General features: G+C 38.9%; 1 protein-coding gene across 1 annotated transcript; it reads right to left on the bottom strand.

Annotated features, from left to right (window-relative positions):
• Positions 1 to 115: 115 nt before the first annotated feature.
• LOC121955511 (SEL1L adaptor subunit of SYVN1 ubiquitin ligase) lies at positions 116 to 18,858 on the bottom strand. The gene is made up of 21 exons (XM_042503506.2): positions 18,308 to 18,858; positions 18,132 to 18,169; positions 16,162 to 16,357; positions 13,970 to 14,137; positions 12,742 to 12,847; positions 11,787 to 11,949; positions 11,619 to 11,672; positions 11,179 to 11,238; positions 11,006 to 11,087; positions 9,672 to 9,826; positions 8,512 to 8,568; positions 8,349 to 8,417; positions 7,884 to 7,961; positions 7,568 to 7,630; positions 6,322 to 6,409; positions 5,909 to 6,057; positions 5,625 to 5,790; positions 5,327 to 5,401; positions 4,995 to 5,167; positions 4,033 to 4,161; positions 116 to 3,868 (listed from the first exon to the last, which is right to left on the bottom strand). The coding sequence occupies exons 1-21, from the start codon at positions 18,390 to 18,392 to the stop codon at positions 3,596 to 3,598; spliced, it is 2,427 nt and encodes an 808-aa protein (XP_042359440.2). The 5' UTR covers positions 18,393 to 18,858; the 3' UTR covers positions 116 to 3,595.
• Positions 18,859 to 18,870: the final 12 nt, after the last annotated feature.

Here is an 18,870-nt window from a genome sequence, read left to right on the forward strand (position 1 = left end):
TTTAGTTTGCAGAAACGTACATTTCCCACATTTTTTTCAGGAGATTCAAACGACACAAGGACTGTGACTTACAAATAATATCTGATTAACATTCAAACAACAAAGAAAACATTCATTAAATATCTGTATATCATTTATTAATTTCTTTATAAATTTGAATCTGCGATGGTAAAAATGCAGTCTTCTCGACAATCTTGACCAGTGTTTTATTTTAGACAAATAGTGACTTGTGTGGGGATCGATGTGTAAATGCAGGTTTGGAATCATTTCTCATCGTTTTTGAATTCATGCAGACGTATTGGCAGATCAGTTCTCAATAATTAACAACGAACAACAAGCACAAACTGTGGAGCTGAACAAATGGACTTTAGAAATAAAAAAAAAAATTTAAAAAAAAAAAACTGCATGTGGCAAAATCAGAAGTTTCTAATTTTGTTTTGATAAATACTGTACGGCCTCACCATGGCTTCATTTCTCAGATTCGGGTCCGTCTGAGCTGAAAAGTGTAGGCAGAGATCCAACTTGGACTTTTGGTGAGGGGGTGGAAATTCTCACAACAGCTGAAGTTGTGTTACAACACACACACACACACACACACACACACACACACACACACACACACACACACACACACACACACACACACACACACACACACACACACACACACACACACACACACACACACACACACACACACACACACACAAACTCATCCTCTTCCTCTAATGTAGAAACAATGTAGATTGTGAGGCGCTTCTATCTTTAAGGCTGCTCCAGTTTTTGCCTCAGCGAACTCAAAGCTTAATAACCAAAAAAAGGGGGATGAGAGGAACTATTGATCTACTAACCACTAGGATGAAATCAAAGCCTGTTGAAGAAAAAATATCGCACCAACATAAAGTATCTCTTCAAAAACTCTTCTCTGCCTCCCTTCACTGGACTCTATGTATCATCATTTTTTCTAAAAGTCTGTGCACTTCTGATTTATGCCTGGAGAGTGACAGACGTGTCAGTATGAATTTTCAAACAGGATCTGCATCCCGGATAAGGATTCAGTGTCAGCTTAGAGATTTTGACTTGAGCAGCTTCTCTTCTTTTTCAAAGCCTGCCTGCCATGTTAAAAATGTGACAAACATCAGGCTGTGTGCTCAAAATTAAATTATCTATCCCGTGTGGGAAGGTCGATACCAAAGAAATTCTACAGTTCTTCATTTTGACTCGTGTCAATATGATCGATGCCCAAAAAGGGATTAGTCTACTCCACTGTGCCCATCTGTATATCAAGAGTAAAACCATCTCTGCAAAACATGTTGCATTGTCATGAACACATCTAGTGCATGCACTCTCTGCTCCTGCACTGCTGCTGTTGTGTTGTGTGCATTCAAACTACATCCAGATGCTCAGCGCACCCCGACTAGTTAAATACACTTAATCGCAGTGATGACATAACGAAAGAGGGAAAAAACACAAGAAAGTGAAATTAGAGCTGCAACAGAAAAGAAGGAAGGAGGACATTAAGACAAAGTTCTCTTTTAGTGTCTTTTTAAAGAGACTCAGGCGAGGAACATCTAGGATCTTCTGCATCGCTTAATGCTTCATTTTTGATTGGTAATTTTAAGCTTTGTACTTGAGCAGATTGATTATTTACCTCCTAACACATGCTTTTAACAATAAAACGTTTTGGCACCGATATCAATTAGAGATGTTAATTATTAATTTTGAATTAAACCCTTGAAAACCTGAGCAAACTGGCCTGCTTCCTTTCAAAAACATAAGAAGGCGTAAAAAGTACAAAAGGCAAAAATAATGTTTTTTTTAAAAAAAAAACAACATAACGAAGCAATGAGCAACTTAACAAGAAATGACCCCAAGATTTGCAAAAAATTAATAAAATTACCTGAAGAAAAGAAAATTCAATTTAAACCTAATTCTTTTTTTTGCTTGTTTTCCCAATGCTAATACTTTTTTTCCAAGGGCCAGTTTTTAATCCACTTACACTAATTTCTTATAATTTGTGTGACATTTCTTGCCAAGTTGCTCAGTGCCTTTTTCCCCATTTTTTTGAAAGAAGTCAAACCAAGTTGCTCAGACTTCAAAGGTTTAAATGCTTGTGAAGGTGTCCACACACAGCACAAGAAAACTGATGTAGATCGAGGACTCGAAGGATTAACTGTTAACCATCTATAAGAATTTTGAAACACTATTACAATCAGGTAAAAATATATATCAAATATAATCTACTGAAACTACAGGGGAAGACAATGAGACAGCGCACAGTGCCTGGTTAGCTCAAGCTAACACAGTAGCACCGGTTAACATCCAACACCAAGCAGTTAAACGATCCCAACAACCTCACAGACACTGAAATGGCTCTACTCAGTTTTGAAATTAGCCGTGTGATGCCATCAGTTAGCCCTGTCACAGTGTGTGCTGTTGGAGTCTGGACGTCACCATGGTCACACTCCCAAAACAGTAGTTTTCATTAAAGAGAGAGACACAGTGGGGCGAGGAGGCCCTGATCGAAACAGTACACTGCATCAGCGCTTCAATCAGGATTTTACCCATTTTAAATAGTAAAAAACAAACCAAAGAACAGTCGTGTTCAGCCCCCTCCCACACTTGTCGGTTGACGGTTAATGATCAGTTAAGAACGGTCGACTGTTGGTAGCCAAAAAATTCTAAAACAGCATGCCTAATATTAGTGATTCTGTATTACTTTTTATCAAATTAATACCAAATTTTGGTAACGCCCACCTCTATCCAGTACAGCTTTTCTATCGATTGAAGTGAACAGATTTCTTGTTCTTGTACTAATGACACGACATGGCTTTGGTACATTTCAGCACTGTTACTAATGTTTGATGAATCTTTCTCAGTGAACTGCGGTTTTGAAAAAGGAACTGACCCAACATATTGGCTAAACAAAAAACTGATTAATGCAAAAGTTTGTACACTCAAGAATCTGAAAAAAAAGTGCCTGAAATTAAAGTCTGCAAATTGATCAAAGAAAACGTGCAAAACATGACTTTCTTTAGACCAGGGCTCGCAAAACAATTACTTTAATTCTCATTTTCCTGCCTGTTTCTTTTTTTTTTTCTAAATACTGCACTAAATTAGGATTGAGGCAGTTCCACTGTGTGATTTTCTCAAAAAGGGAAAGTGAGAAGAAACTAATGCACATATTAAAGTCCAACTATGTTGACTATGTTGATTAGTCAAGTCCAAAAAAAATGCATTTGATCTGGCAAACACAAGGCTATTTCCACTCTGAGGACACAGGTGCTTCTGGCAGTATCCTGAGTCACAGACTAGCAAGTCCCAAGTCTGTGTTTTCCTCTCAACACTCTGCGCCATTGTCTACAAATGCCCACACTGTCTGTCTTCAGCACAGGACCAACATTTTTTTTTTTTTTTAATGGAGAAAGGGAGTTGTGAGACTGCACAGCTCAGCAGCCATCTTCTTTTAGCATGAGGAGCCAGAGAGGTGCTCAAACTAGCAGGTATTCAGCTGGTGAGCGCCGGCTGCTCTGTGGGGCGGGCTGGCAGAGCCTCCTGTCTGTCTTTCGCTGCCCTCGCTCCGTCTGGCTTCTTCTCACTGCTGCTCCTCTTCCTCCTGGGCCGCGCCTTGGGCTTGTGTTTCTCCCTGACCCTGGGGCTCGGCCGGGGCTTGCGTTTGTTCCTGAGGCGGTCTGGGAGGGGGCGCCGGGGTGGGGACAGGAGGGCGAGGGGGAACTATGATTTGGTGTTGGCGCTGCCTGTAGGCGATGACGGTGCCTAACAGCAGGGCGATGACGGTCATGAGGTAGAGGTCCCACTCCGGGCCCAAGAGCTGGTCCAGGTCCACCTGAGAAATCAGCTCCTTTAACTGACAGGAGCAAAACGTGGAGAGGAGGGAGGACAAAGATACACATGATTCATTTGAGTTCCCTCTGATAAAGCTTTTAACTCAGCTGAATTATTATTCTGGGCTTTTCTTTCAAAGCCAAATTGTCACAGCTCCAGCCTACAAATTGAAGATGCAGTACTCACATTAAGATCCTGCAGGTACTGCAGAGTGTAAATCAGGCCCAGCTTGCACAGAGCCAGGAAGACTGGGACCTGGGCATCGGGACTGGCTTCAGCAGCCATGTCGTAGAAACGCTTGGCTAAATGGATGTCCTGCAGAACCACATGAAAAACATAAAACTGCTAAATCAACGCCACTAAAAGGGGGATTTTTAGTCGTGTGTGGCCTACGTCGTTCTGATCATTTACACTTGTGTGGTGGTGTTTATGATAAGTGCTGTAATGTTTCAATGATTCAAAACACCCCTACACACACATTTCCCATGGCTTAATAGCAACAATATTAACCCCTAAGGACTGTTGGGGGCGTTTTACATGCTTTAAAGTTTTGATCATTTTGGCTGTTTTCATGCAGGAGGTCTGTGTCGTCGCAACGTGTAGTTGCATATCTGGAGAGGTGCACGTCAGGTTAGAGTCTACACCTTAAGTACAGCCTTATTTGTGTATCACAGTCACACCTTTTGACATTTTTCCATGTAGCATCCCCTGCCCATTTGACTGTATAGGACACCGGAAATTTAATTTAAGTACTGTTAGTTACCTGGTAATGAAACAGAGATCTTTTTTAATTTCATGACTTGTTACTCAGACAGATGAACTGAAACTTCAGTTGTGAAAAAAACTGAAAGGATTCATGCTTTTCTATCTATCAGATATGTGTCCCTGTGATAATACTGTTGTTGCCATAGTTGCATCTGTTTAGGTAAACAAAATCATCGACATATCAGGTTCTTGAAGGTTTGTTCCACTTCACAAGAGAAGATTTTAACCACTATGTCTTTGTAACTCTGTTCCAACGAGGCACAGGGTCACTCGAAAACGAGAGGTAGTGCTATAAATAAGAAATAGAACTGAGCCTTAGTGGACACATGAAAACCTCAGAGCAGGCTGATGTTTCAGAGTCTCATCTGAAACTCTGCGCCCACCTGTTTGATGCCCAGACCCTTCTCGTGCATGTATCCCAGGTTAAACATGGCCTGCGCGCTGTGCTGCTGCTCTGACGCCAGTCTGTAGTGAATGACAGCCGTCTCATAGTCCACATCTGTCCCGTAGCCGTAGAAGTGGTAGTCCCCTAGTTTTATCCTCGCCACAGTGTAACCTGGGAATTAGAATTATATACATCAACTTTTATTGTAGGTTTGAGAAGACTTTTTTATGTTAACCATTTATAGATGGATTCCTGATAAAAAAAATAAATAAATAAAAATGAATCTAGCACGGATGAAAATGAATGAGGGACAGTATGTGATGGACTCACCTTGTGCTGCAGCTCTCGTCCAGTGGAGTAAAGCGCGAGGATAGGTCTCATTCTCACTGAAGATCTTCGCTCCTTCTGTTTGTCACAATCCAGGCAAGTACAAATACTCAAAGGTTAGAGTGTTACTTTTCCCAAAGTTGGTGCTTTTTCAAAACTTTTGGGAAATTTGCATTACAAAACAGACATTTGTCATTTTCTTTTCCAATGACATCTGTGATAGAAATTAAATACAATATTAATTAAAAAAACACGCTTTCTTTCCTTCCTTTCATGATACTGATATCACGGTTTTTCTTACTCTGGTCCAGAATGAAGGCCACGTTGCTCTGGGCTACCTCGTAGCCCTGCTCAGCCAGCAGCAGATACTGGACCAGCGCAGCGTCCGTCTCACCCTCCTTAAAGCTGCCGTAGGCCGTCATGAGACGTTCTGACCAGCGACCACGTTCACACACGTTCTTGAAAAGCTGAAACAGAGACACAGACACACGGTTTGACACATCATAACACTGGATCTATGTAACCGTGACGTACAACGTTGTCACTATCACCAGAGAACGGAGCAGCAGCTCCAGAGCGCCTTACCTCCACAGCAGTGTGGCAGGAGCGCATCACACCGGTACCAGTAGCATGCATCTGGGCCAGGTTGTAGAACGCCAGGATGTGACCCGCCTGTGAGGCCAGGTTGAAGAATTTCAGTGCCTGCTTGTAATCTCGTTTCACACCAATGCCATCTGAGGAACGACAGAAAGAGAAAGAAAAACTGTGAATGAAATTGAGGAAAAAAGAGAATTCTAGTCTACAGAAATGAAAATGAAATGAAGGACACGAAGAGAAAGAGGGATTAAGGGCTGGTAAAAGATCAAATCTTCAGATGCAGAAGCAATATTTACCGAAGAGCCAACAAGGAAAAAGGAGACGCTCTGACAGGAGGAGGCCGTGACACATTGTGTACCACAAGCACATACAGACGCACAGACTCAGTCCTAAACACTCACTGTAATACATGGTGCCCAGCTGGAGTTGTCCGTCCACCCAGCCCTGCTCTGCTGCCTTCTGGAAGTATTTCAGTGCCAGCTCATAGTTCTGAAGAAGCAAAAGCACACAGCTTTCAAAAGGCTGCTTTGATTTCAGCATAAAAGACACTCTTGCTTTTAACCTCATATACAAAATGACTGCACCAAGGTTATCATAATTCCCTAAAACTAAAAAAGAAAAAACATATGAACTTAAACTGTGTAAAAAAAAAACACTAGACTTTAGTGGAAAAAAGAAAGCTAACTGAGATGATATTTTTTACCTACATAAATAACTACAATAAGATAAAAATTTATAAGTTAAATGTCTTTTGTTTTAGTCTTTGTCAATTTGGTCAACACGAGGAGGCACTGGTGCATATGTTTACTGACTGTGAGTCAATTGCTTTCACATTGTTTTGTTTGTTGTAATACCGATTCTGAAATTTTAAAATGTTGCCCCCAAGACAACCCCCCCCCCCGAATTATATCAAACAATAAAACTAATTTTAAAAAACTCAACTGTTACAAGCAAACCCACCGAGAAACTAACTGAAATGAAAGTGAACTGAAAACAATCATTATAAAAGAAAAAAAACTAATGAAAAGAACAAAACTATAATAACTCTGGACTGTAACAGGATCTTTTTTTTAATTTCACATTATTACCATTCCCCAAAACTCAATCTGCCATGTTAGCAACACAGAGTAAGCTGCAAATAAGAATGAGTCTGAGTGAGGGCAAAAAAAAAAAAAAATCTGTCAAAGTCTCACAACACTCAGTCCACAGAGAAATGCACAGTATTTTTTTCAGAAACTGCCTTTAAACAAGCTGTCAGGACGTCTGTGAAGCTGTAATGTCACAACTCTACTATATAAAAGGTAGAAACTGCTGCTACAGTATCATTACGGTCATTTTCCAGCTGCAATGACGGTGCAGAGACGCTGAGAGTGCAGAAGTGGAAGACACAGACCAATCAGAGCAGACTGGGTTTTTTTGGAAGGGTGGCTTAAAGGGACAGATGTTAAAATAAGGCATTTCAGACAGGAGGTGAATAAATCTATTCAGGCTGACAGAAAAATAATGAGATCTTTGATCATTAGAACATGTACACGTTTTCTTGTAGAAATCCCAAATTCAAGTATGAACCTGAAAATGAGCAGAATATGAAACCTTTTAACTCAGAGATGATTTTAAAAAGGAGCGCAATGGGTTAAGGTATCTTACCACAGGCACACCTCTTCCATACAGGTAGGCCATGCCAAGACCACTCTGTCCCACTGGATTCCCCTGAATTAATAAAAAATGAAAAAAAGAAAATACTAGATTAAAAGGACAGTATCACAGCAATTAATGGCATTGCAAGACAACAGAGTAACACATCAGCTAAGAGATAGAAGTGCGCAGAGTAAAAGAAAGCTGTTCCTCAATTGAAGTGTTGCTTTTTTAAGTATAACTGTAACAATAAACACTTATATAAAGACTAAAGGGGAAATTCACTTCAAATAAAGATAACAACATCAGTCTGCAGCTGCGTTCTTACCAAGTCAGAGGCCTTCTTGAAGTACTGCAGGGCTGTCTCGTTGTTCTGAGGGAGATACTCGCTGCCTTCTGAGTACATCTGAAGGACACAAGGATTGACAGATCAAAAACCTGATGCACCGCCTCAAATATAAATGCACTGCACCACCCTCTGTTGAAGCAGTGATGCCAAAATGTTTTTTTTATTCAATTTAGACCATTTCTCTTCTCGCCAACCCGCAGCTTCTCCAAATTTCTCACAGGTTATGGGCAACATATTTATAATGTTTGCAAACAGATAAGTGGAACAGATGGGTGAATAGTACTAATTTAAATATGTACTACTATTACTTTTAATAGTTTGTGTGAAATGTCCAGCAGGCTTGTCAGTGTAAAAAGAAGTAATAAAACCGTCTAGTTACAAACAAATACATTAGTGTCCATCTTTTCCATGACAGAGAGACACACACACAGGTGTTTGACCCACCTTGCCGAGGAAAGCCATAGCGTGTGTGTTCCCTGCATTTGCAGCCTGGGTGAAGTAGTCATACGCCCTCTGTTGGATAGGAAGTATTGTAAATACATTTACCGGTGCAAATTACAATCATAACAATAAAGTACTTAATTTTTTATTCTTTTTTTAAAGTCACCTGATGATTCTGTTCTACTCCGCGTCCTCCATGCAGGTGTAGCTGACCTAATCCCACCTATCAGAGGAAAGAAGAACCCACTTAACATCAATAACACATAAGTAGTAGAATAAACAAATATTGATACCATATACATCTGACGCACTCATTCAGCTTTATGTACTGTATGAAAAGTGAGGCTGGGGGGCAAAATCACTTAAGGACTGGACTGTTAAGGTGGACCAGTTATTCTCACTGTAGTAGCAATCTCAAGCTCTTCTAAACAGATAATAGAGAAATGTCTGTCTGCTTAGTTACAGAGACAATAAACGATCCCAACTCTTATTTTACTGTTATTAGCACTGTAATGTTATTTAGTGTTAAATTATTGTAGCAGGGTTTGGTTTTTATGAGACTTTACATGAGTTTTCATATTTCAGTTTCAGTTTCATATTTATATATTTAATTGCACATTAAACTGTTAGAAAAAATATATAGTGACATTTCAAGTTCAAATTTTCCTTTACAATAAAAAAAAACATACTACCTCAGGCACCGTTTAGGCACCAGAACCAATTTAAAAGATACCAAACCTATTAATGGAAGGGTAATATCACCTCATGTTAAAATGAATATAAAATTGTTGCAGCTTTGAGCTTAATCTCTATAAATCTGCATTTGCACATGTACGCAGAACCTTTAGGCATCAATACAAAACTTTGGTATTGAAATGGCTCTGATTTTCATTTATTAGTCATAGCAGTCTTGACGGATCATGTTTGAGCAGGTTTTGGTTGCCTTCAGGTCAACAGCCCATGTGGAGAGCAAAAGAGATGAACTCGTTGGCCGAAATGCAATCTAAGAACCCATCAACTCTGATCGGTCTGATTACGATTTAGCTATTTGTTATCTTTTTTTAAACTGATCTGCATTCATATGCAAATATCTGTTTATAAAGATTAGCTAAAATGTTTTCTGGACCTGTCTCAAGTTGTTAATCACACTGTAAACAATGAGCAGCACACGGAAAATATGTCTTGGCCCAAATATACGCTGGCTACACCGGATCTTTCAAAATATTGGCCACTGCCCCTAGAGGTTTTATCATCATCAAATTATAACCGATTGGTTCAGATATTGCATTAAACAAAGGACACTAATTGATGATGACACTAGTTTACCTGAGCTTGTACGTCTCCTTTCTCAGCCAGAAACTGATAGTACTGGATCAAGTCCTCCTCCAACATCCCGCTGGTAGATCCCGGATTCTCCACCTCATCCAGCAGCCTGATCCTCTGCACCGCTGAGCCCCCCGTCAGAGACACATCACTGGCCACTGGAGGCGGTGGTGGTGGACAGAGGAGTGGAGAAAAAGCAGGTGGAGGAGAAGGAATTTGATCAGGTGGATTATTCCAGAAAGGAGCGTCAACAAACTCTGAACCTAACCCTGAACTCTGAGCTGATTTACTCTGAGATGTGAAACTCTGATTATTCGGTTCCACAACAGCTGATCTGAATTAGTTAAATCAACTCTGAGTATGTTCACCCTGAGTTCAGCAGGAGCTCCGATACCGCGATTCACCATGGCAACTGTTGAAAAAAAGAAACCAAGCTACTTTACCCCATTGGAACTAGAGGTCCTGATGCTGCCTACGGCGAATATGAGTCCATATTTAGAAAAAAAAGTAACACAGCTGCAGCAGCTAAGGAGAGAAAAGCAGCATGGGGCTGCCCATGTCATTTGTGTCTATTTGTAAGTTTAAATGCACGTGTCCACTGACTTAACATTAACCGCACTTTATTAAAATCATAGCATACAGGTGAAAAAGTGGTGGATCGAATCAATTTTGATTTTGTGCCATGATTGTAGGCTGACCTCACTTTGGTTTTATTCATATTTGACGTTAAACAAAGTTAATATTCATTCAGTAGCGATTTTAACATATAGTCATTTAAATCCCATACAGATGCTGTTTTAACACATATATGTCCTCTCGTCTAATATCCTGCTGAGTAAATTAACATTTGATATTGATATAAAGCACACACCATGGACACGACACTTTCTCCATGGCACTGAGAATTACTATGATAACCACGCATTAGATTATGGTGCACACAAAGGTGGGGATGGTACTTTTATTTAACTAACTGATATCTGATTATTGATTTTGTTTACTGTCTTTTATTGTATGGTGGTATTTTAGTTTTTTGGATGCTTTTTAAATTTAATTAAGACAAGTAGAAACTCTGTGTTTCTTATAGAAAACCTGCCAGCGAGCAGGTTATGTTCACAGAGTCAGTTACCATGGTGACTGAGTCAGTTACCATGGCGACAGAGTTTGACTTGACTCTCTTTCTGGAACAGATAACACAGAGTTTCCCTCATCTCAGGGTTAACATACTCAGAGTTTTCACACAACCTGCTTTCTGGATACCCCCATGTTATTTGCCCACTAAAAACACAAACATCACATCTGAATATTATATTTTAAAAACTGCAGTAAATTCTCACCCTGATTTGCCACGAGCCTGTAGTGAGTTAGCGCTGATTCGCAGCTCTGGGGAACGCCAACACCTCCCCAGTATCTGTAACCCTGATAAACAATACGAGGACATGTTATTGTTTTTATACTCAAGAAATACCATAACTATGTCATTGCTCTACTGATAGATAAATCAACTCACCAGAATCATATGAGCAACCAAGTTTCCACCCAGTGCGCCGAAGGTGTAGTAAACCAAGGCCTGACGAACACAGAATGTGGATATGTGAACAATTGTTGGAAAAGAAACAGAAATTATACAACACAAATTTTTCAGACGCCTTAACCAAAGTAACTTACAAAAAGTGCATTTAAAGTAATATATAATGTCTCAGTATAAATTAAATATATTCTACAATAATAATATTGTAACCTTTTTAGTGTTTGATGCATTTGTTTTAAAGTATCTATTGATACTTTTGTTTCTTTTTTCTACTTTTTAAAAAAAAATCTTGGTTATCTGTCATGACGGAGCCTCACATCTTGGAAAAAATAGAGGATTAGAGTATTTTTTAAAAAGTATATAAAAAATAAATACATTTTAAAATAAAAAAATAACTTAAGTCATTGAAGAATTAGTACCTTAGCCTGACTCGAGTTAACTCCAAGTCCTGCTGCATACAGAAAGCCGAGAGCCTGTTTGAAAGCAAACAAAGCGCAGAGTTACACAAATATTCAGCCTTTTTGATAAGACTGCCAACGGCTTTTCTCTACCAAGTGACACATTAGCGTTTTGGATGGGATCTGTACCGTCTGTGCTTTCGGCGAGCCCTCCATGGCGAGCTTCTCAAACATTTCTTTGGCCTTAGTGACGTTCTGGTTCATGTAGTCTCCAAACAGCATGGCGTACGCCACCTTCTCCATGGCTTTCTGATGGCCTTTCTCTGCTACTTTCTGCAGCTTTTCGTATAATCTGAGAGAGCGGTTGGGTAAGCAGGGGTGGCATGAGGGAAGTCAGATTGACATGTTGATATGGGCATGATTAAAATTATATTTACATAACAGAGAGAACTGACAGGACAGCCAAAGCAAATAAGGATGTCCTGAGCAGAGTCGCACAGCAGTAAAGCACAAATAAAACAGATTTAGCCATTCCAAAATGAAATTTATGATCAAATTAGTTGATGTTGTCTCTTTTGGAAATTAGAAGCTTTAGGCCATGTGATAAATTTATAATAATAATACATACAAGACTGGATTGGTTGCAGGAATATTTAAATTAGCTGCATTTTAAAAGAAACATGAAATCTCAGCAGCTCTGATGTTTGAAAAACAATAGAGCTAAGATCAGCCATCGTCAGTGTTTAGATGAAGATAATTTCTTTTGTCCCTGAACAAAATGACAGCATTTTGTTACAAATAAATCCAAATGAATCTTAAAAAAATACAGATGTCTTTAAAAAAGGAGCATTCAAAAGCAGGTTGGTAGTATAATAATATGATCAAGTCACATGTATAAGAATATCACTATTTATTATGTGGTCAATTTAACATCATCATAGTAATGATGATATGTATAACTTTTGCACTTTTTAAGCAAAAAGCCTAACCAGGGACAAGGGTTACAAATAAGCCTTTGCTAGAAATCCTATAGGTATTACATTTATTATCTCTTATAAAATCTTTTTGCATCATTCCTGACAAGTAAACAAATAAATAAGTAAAACTAGACACCAATGGAATAAATCAGAGGGTAGAAGCTCACTCTTTCTTCTGGGTCCTCCTGGTGGTGGCATTAAGCATGCGCAGCACAGTCTGATATTGCTCCTCAGCCTCCTCTGCCTGCAGTCTCTGCTGTGCCTGCTCCTCCGCTAAAGGAAAAAGAGGAGAAGCCAATGAGACCACGCAGACGAAAGGAAAAAAGATTTATAAACTTTGGCAGCACAGTGGAGTCTGCAATTCTGGAAATAAAACCATAATGTGCTCTAAAGGCGGTTTTCATCGTCAGGGTCAGTAGCTGTTGAGCTTTTCAAAGGCTTTTATTTTGATGAGGAAATAATGATCAGTAAACAAATTCCATAGAAATCTCTTTAATTTGGATGTAAAATAGTCACACTGTCCCATTTTTTGGGGGGGAGTGCTGAATAAATGTAGCCTGCAAGATAGTTCAGGCAGTCTACTCGAGCTGCACTGATTCATACACACACATCATACTTCACTATCCATCAGAATCAGAAAAGCTTTATTGATCCCTGAGGGGGAAATATGGCATTTACAAAGAACAACCTTTCAATTTGGCAGTCTACTTCAGCTGCAAAATTTCCCCAGCTCTCCCTCTGCCTTATCAGTGCAGCTATTGCTGGATCACTCCCAAATGATCTCATTTTAACATATCTGCAGGGAGCGATGAGGCCGGAGTCTAACCCCAAACTCAATATGTCCTGCTGTTGAAATAAACGTTTTAAACAGGAGTTGTCTGACAGAGTTGCAATTGACAATGTTATCCCAAAAATCATCAAAATATGTTTAAAACTCTTAAAATGGATCTAAAACATACTGGAAACGCTTAACCTTACAATATGTTAAAGAAAAATGTTATTATTATTAAAAAATATTTTTATTGCATCATAGAAAGGACACATCTTTTTTGTGAGTACCCCTTTCAGTGAAAAATAAAGAAACAATCTTAAAAAGCCAGGCTTTGAAACTATTTGGAACGACATTATATATTTGAATATGAATGAAATATGTCAATAATTGATTGAGAACGTTTGCTTTTTTTGAAGTTGGTGTGTTTAAAACTTTTTTGAGTCTTTTTCACTGCAGCAGTGTCTTTGGATGCTGTTGGACACAATATTCATGATTATCCCAATAATGGAAATTTACCACAACAAATTTATTGTGTTTTTTATTTCAATCCGCAAAAAAATCATGTATTGTCCCATCCATAGTGTTCACCTCACAAGAGCCAAGATATTAAGTGGAAGACTTACTCTCACAGAAACCCCACTTCTTCTCCTGGTCATAATCATAGGTTGTAGCGCACCACAGCCGTCCGTCCCCCCGTCCATCAGTGGTACAGTCCGAGTACTCCTTCCCCTGGAAGAGGAACGGGAAGATGCAGGGCTCTCCGTGGGCTGTACCTCCATTCACCACAGGAACTGTATTTATAAAGAAAACATAATTGTAATAGCAGAACAAAACTAAGTAAAAACAACTGGATACAGTGTGATAACACTGAACATATGTTAACATATCCCTTGTGATCTCCTATTTTTACAACCACAGATTTAAAACTTCATATTAAACAAAGTCTGTTCTTGTTAATAAACATCATAAATGTCCATCTTCATACAAGCTCAATATTAAACTTATGCAACATGACAGCAGAAGAGAAACTAACAATCCCCTAGTAAAATGATGCAACTGTCTGCAACAGGAGCCACAGGTGCAAGGCGCTGTTGATTTCTCATGGGGTTTACCGTTTATCCTATCTGCCGCTACAGAAACCACACTCGTCTTTGCTCAGAGTCAGCAGAACTGAAAACAGGTTTAACGTGTCAATACTCATTAAAGCTCACGAAATAAAACAAAACAGTCTTCATTCCCAAAAACTGACTTAATATAAGGAGAAAGCCTGAGGGCACTGAGGAGCTACTGAGACCTGCATGCTAAAGTGGCTGGTTTTCATGTTTTAGATGCAACACTTGAAAACTGATACTTCAAAAAAACATCCTGTCATCTCTCATACACCTTTGAAGCTTCTATTAACCCTGAAAAATTCTCAACAAAGCTCCCATGCCCTAAAACTGGTCTGCAAGACAGCCCAGTAACTCAAAACTGTCGATCATAAAAAAATCTATTAACACCAGACAAGTTCAATGCACAGCATTTTATTCAAGCTGCACCGTTGCAGTTTTATTCAGATTTTGTTATTTTAACCTCTTCAACACCAGCAATATCACAGGGGGTGAGTGTGTCCAATTACCATGGAACTAGAAAAGAGACATAAAGTCAAATGCAGAAAACTGGACTACACTCCACTGTCAAAGACGAAGTAAACTAACAGATGCTGCTTACACAATATGTTCCCTTAAAGGTCAAAGTCAAATCATTTCATTTTCACATCGTCTGTGCAGCCGTTTTTATTCACTGTGTCCAGGCAAATGATTATAAACACAGCTGTCAAGGTTTCCTTAAGCAGAAAAAACTACATCGTTGCATAAATCATAAATGTTCAGACAAGCTTAATATTTGGTTATTTGTACTGCAATTTAAAGACACCAGCACATTTTGTCTCACACTAATTTGGCTGTGGATGTCTGGGTTGGGTTCAGTTATACGGCACTCGGCGCAGAGCTGTTTTGGAGGCTGTGACGTACGGCGTAGAGGCAGCTCCACATGGGAGTGTGCGTTCACTCGCACGCCATACTTCATCTCTTGCTTTCTACGGCATCAACCTCACACCGGCCTGCATTCTCTCACACAGCAGTAAATATTTTTGCTGCACTGGCCGCCTGCTCGAAACACCATTAAAAAAAACACACTCTGTTTGCATGATCAATTTATTTTCTTGAGATTCTGAATTTCATATTATAGCAAACATAATAGGGCCAATAGTCTGGAAACACAAATAGTTTTTCCATATTCTACTGAAATCAAACTCCATATATTTCCACACTGCATGGGAACCCTGAACTGCTTATCTTAAGGTGGTATAAACTTTAAATCCTCACTGCTGAGTTGCCTGAAGCCACAGTTTCTTGTGCAACGTCTCAAAGCTATTCCACTCGTCCATCCTTTCCTGGCTTTAACTGGACAGGCAAAAACTCTCGACTCAAAAGTCTGTCTGCTACCAGTCACAGAGAGTATGCCAGCTTATGCTCGCTGTCTCACACAGACATTCGGAGATGCATACATATACGTAAGACAAGAAAACAAACCATGGCCAGAAAAAGCAGAGCGTGTGTTCAGGAGTTACAACAGAGAAGCTCAAAATTCAGCTCATAATATTCAATAGATCTACATCAACAGTAAGACATGTTAAAGGATTTAAAGCACCTGAGGGTGTAATAACCAGTTATTCTGCTGCTGTTCTTTTTTTTCTGGCTGAACGGCATGGAGTTTTTCCAGTATTACTGTATTACAGTATAACTGTTTGAGCTAAAAAAATGTCAGTCCTTACCCTCTTTAGGTTTCTCCTCGACTGGAGGAGGCTGCTCGGGCAGGTCCTCCTTCTCCTCTCCCTCCAGTCCGTCCCCAGGTAGATTTTTCACTTCTTCTGGCGGTGAGGCTTCATGACCAGATGTCACAGAAGCACCAGCTGCAATTTCCGATGCCAGACGAACGTCTTCCTCTTCAGAGTCTGGGTCATGGTAAGACTGAAGACAAAAAAAGGAAGTTATTGTATTGCATATCAAAATAGGTTGAATACATTGAATATATTCAGGTTTCTATTAAACTTCAGATTAAAGGCAAATACTTCCCTATTGGGCAACCATGTTGGAGAAAATGTAGGGCAGTAAATGTGGGTCATAGCCATGCATTTAGAAAAAATCCAAGGCCATAATATACCTGGATCAAGTATAATTCTGTACGTTGGTAATGTGACATTGTGTTAACAGAAGACAGACAATACTGAAAATTCTGTTTGCAGCTTGCAAAAAAGGCCATCACCAAGAGGTGTTAAAAAGCTGAACCACCAACACAAGATGAAAAGCTGACAATAGTGAATGAATTATATGATATGGAAATGTCAACTCACAGGATAAGAGCTGAAGCGGAGCGGTGTCGAGAGAATGGATAATGTTTACATGTCAACACCAAAATGAGAGACTGTGCCACTGGTTATGTTATAGGGATGAATATTTTTGTCCTTTTTGTTTCCTTTTATTTGTTTGTCTGTTTTGTGATGTACTTTTCTTCTCTATTCATTTAAAACATTTTTGTTAAAACAAAAATCAAGTGTTAAAAAAAAGCTACAAGTGTACAAGTGCAAAAATACAAGTGCATTAGGAAAAATCAGTGGATGGCTATTTTACAGAATATTTTTGATACAGATGATCTGTAAACTTAACAGTGATCCCTATCCTATAGAAATACTATCTAATAAATGACCCAAGCAATAATAACAAAACCAAAAGCATAAGGAACCATAGTTACTTATCATTATACAATCAACTACAGTGGAGGAAAAAAAAATCATGATCTGATGATTCCTACTCTTACTGGTAACCTGTCTGTGTCTTTGTTTACATTGGATACATTGGTTGCATCTATTTGCACCTTATTGTTTGTATTTTTGCACATTATTGTTAGCTAGTTTTATATTTTGAACCTTACTGTGAGATAGTTTCAGAATTTCCACCTTACTGTTATCTAATTTATATCATGTTTTAAATTTGATGTATATGGTATTTTATATTTACTGTGCATTGCTTTTCTACTTAATAATGTTAGCAATTTTTGCATGCTTTGTATCTGCACACCTCAAACTTTGTATGCAACTTCTGCACAGCAATTTCCCTCTAGATAAATAACATTCCAGCTTATCTTTTACAGAAGTATGATCTCCGTCACATCTACACTTCTAACATTAATCAAGATATTTATTCATGGGGTTTAACCCTTTGAAACCTGGAGCAACATCATTTTCCTGCTGCTGCGTCCAAATGGCCTTCTCAAGTATTTTAACCTTTGAACCCTGAGAAAAGTGGTAAACTTTCCACAACAAACATGGGACAAAAAGGTAATGAGTAATTTGGTCAGAAATATTCAACAAATTGCAATAAGTTAGTAGATTTAGAAAATATTTTTAAAAGCCAGGGAAAAGGTCTAGGGGAAAAGGGTAGGGATAACATATTAGATTTAAATATACTCTTTTTAATTATTTTCAAACGCATTTTCTGGTAATTTCCATGTACCTTTTCATATTTTCTTCATATCACTGACCTTATCGCTGACTAAATATTTTTTATTTTAAGTCCAGCTTGAGTGTTTAGTGTTTCAAAGTGACTATTCTAATAATGTTTGCATGAATAAGTTGCAGGGCAATGTATCAAATGTCTAAAAATGTATTGTTACATTTGTTATCTTTTATGTTAAGGGGTTAATTTGCTAAGTTAAGGAGCCACAGCAAATAAACTCATGACTTACCTTTAACTCTGGACCGTCATTCCCGTGTTGCTCTTCGTCTGAAAGTATAAAAACGTCAGGAGTAAACACAGAGTAAACTTAAGATGGTCAAAGCTGTTTGCTAAATATAAACAGCTGCCTACAACAGTTACAGAAACGTAGACACGTCTGTCCACGCAGTTACATATCCAACTTACCGGCTGTTATTCCTTTGACGAAGACAATCAGCAGGATAGTCAAAAAATAAAAGGTTCTTGTCTTTAAATATCTTTTGCAGCCCATTGTTGTTGATGTTGACAGGCTAACAATCTGCTAGCTGTAGCTGCTGCTATTTCTATCACCAAACATTCAGTTACCGTTGAGTCACGCTACATGTGGCATAAATAAACTCGCACACGCCTAGCAAAGCAGAAACGTGTCGTCTCTGGGTAAAAACTCGGTCGATTTTAGCAACTAAAGCTGCCAAACACGCAAACAAATTCCAGTGCAAAGCTACGCTAGCAGAGTATTGCCTAAATGACGTTTAACGCCAGCTAGCTAACAAGCTAACGTTAGATAGCCGCACAAAAAAACAAACAAACAACGAAATATCCACTAAATACGTTTATCCTCAGTCTGGAAAACAGTTGCCGAGTAACTCATAACATCCGAGTTTATCCGCGACACGCAGAAAGCTTTATCCTTTATGATTTATATTAACCAGACACTACTTAGCTGCCAATGTTAAGCCCCTACTATTGAGCGACACTTCCTGTTCTCG

This window comes from Plectropomus leopardus, chromosome 16 (assembly GCF_026936395.1).
Source record: "Plectropomus leopardus strain MGB_pleo_1.0 chromosome 16, ASM2693639v1, whole genome shotgun sequence".
Classification (NCBI taxonomy): domain Eukaryota; kingdom Metazoa; phylum Chordata; class Actinopteri; order Perciformes; family Serranidae; genus Plectropomus; species Plectropomus leopardus.

Excerpts from the sequence above, each read along its gene's own strand:
- LOC121955511 (XM_042503506.2), bottom strand. The coding sequence starts at position 18,392 with ATGGGCTGCAAAAGATATTTAAAGACAAGAACCTTTTATTTTTTGACT. Across the intron at positions 11,088-11,178 it reads TGGTTGCTCATATGATTCTG|GGTTACAGATACTGGGGAGG; the intron begins GTGAGTTGATTT and ends ATTGTTTATCAG. Across the intron at positions 5,402-5,624 it reads GGCCTTCATTCTGGACCAGA|AAGGAGCGAAGATCTTCAGT; the intron begins GTAAGAAAAACC and ends TGTGACAAACAG.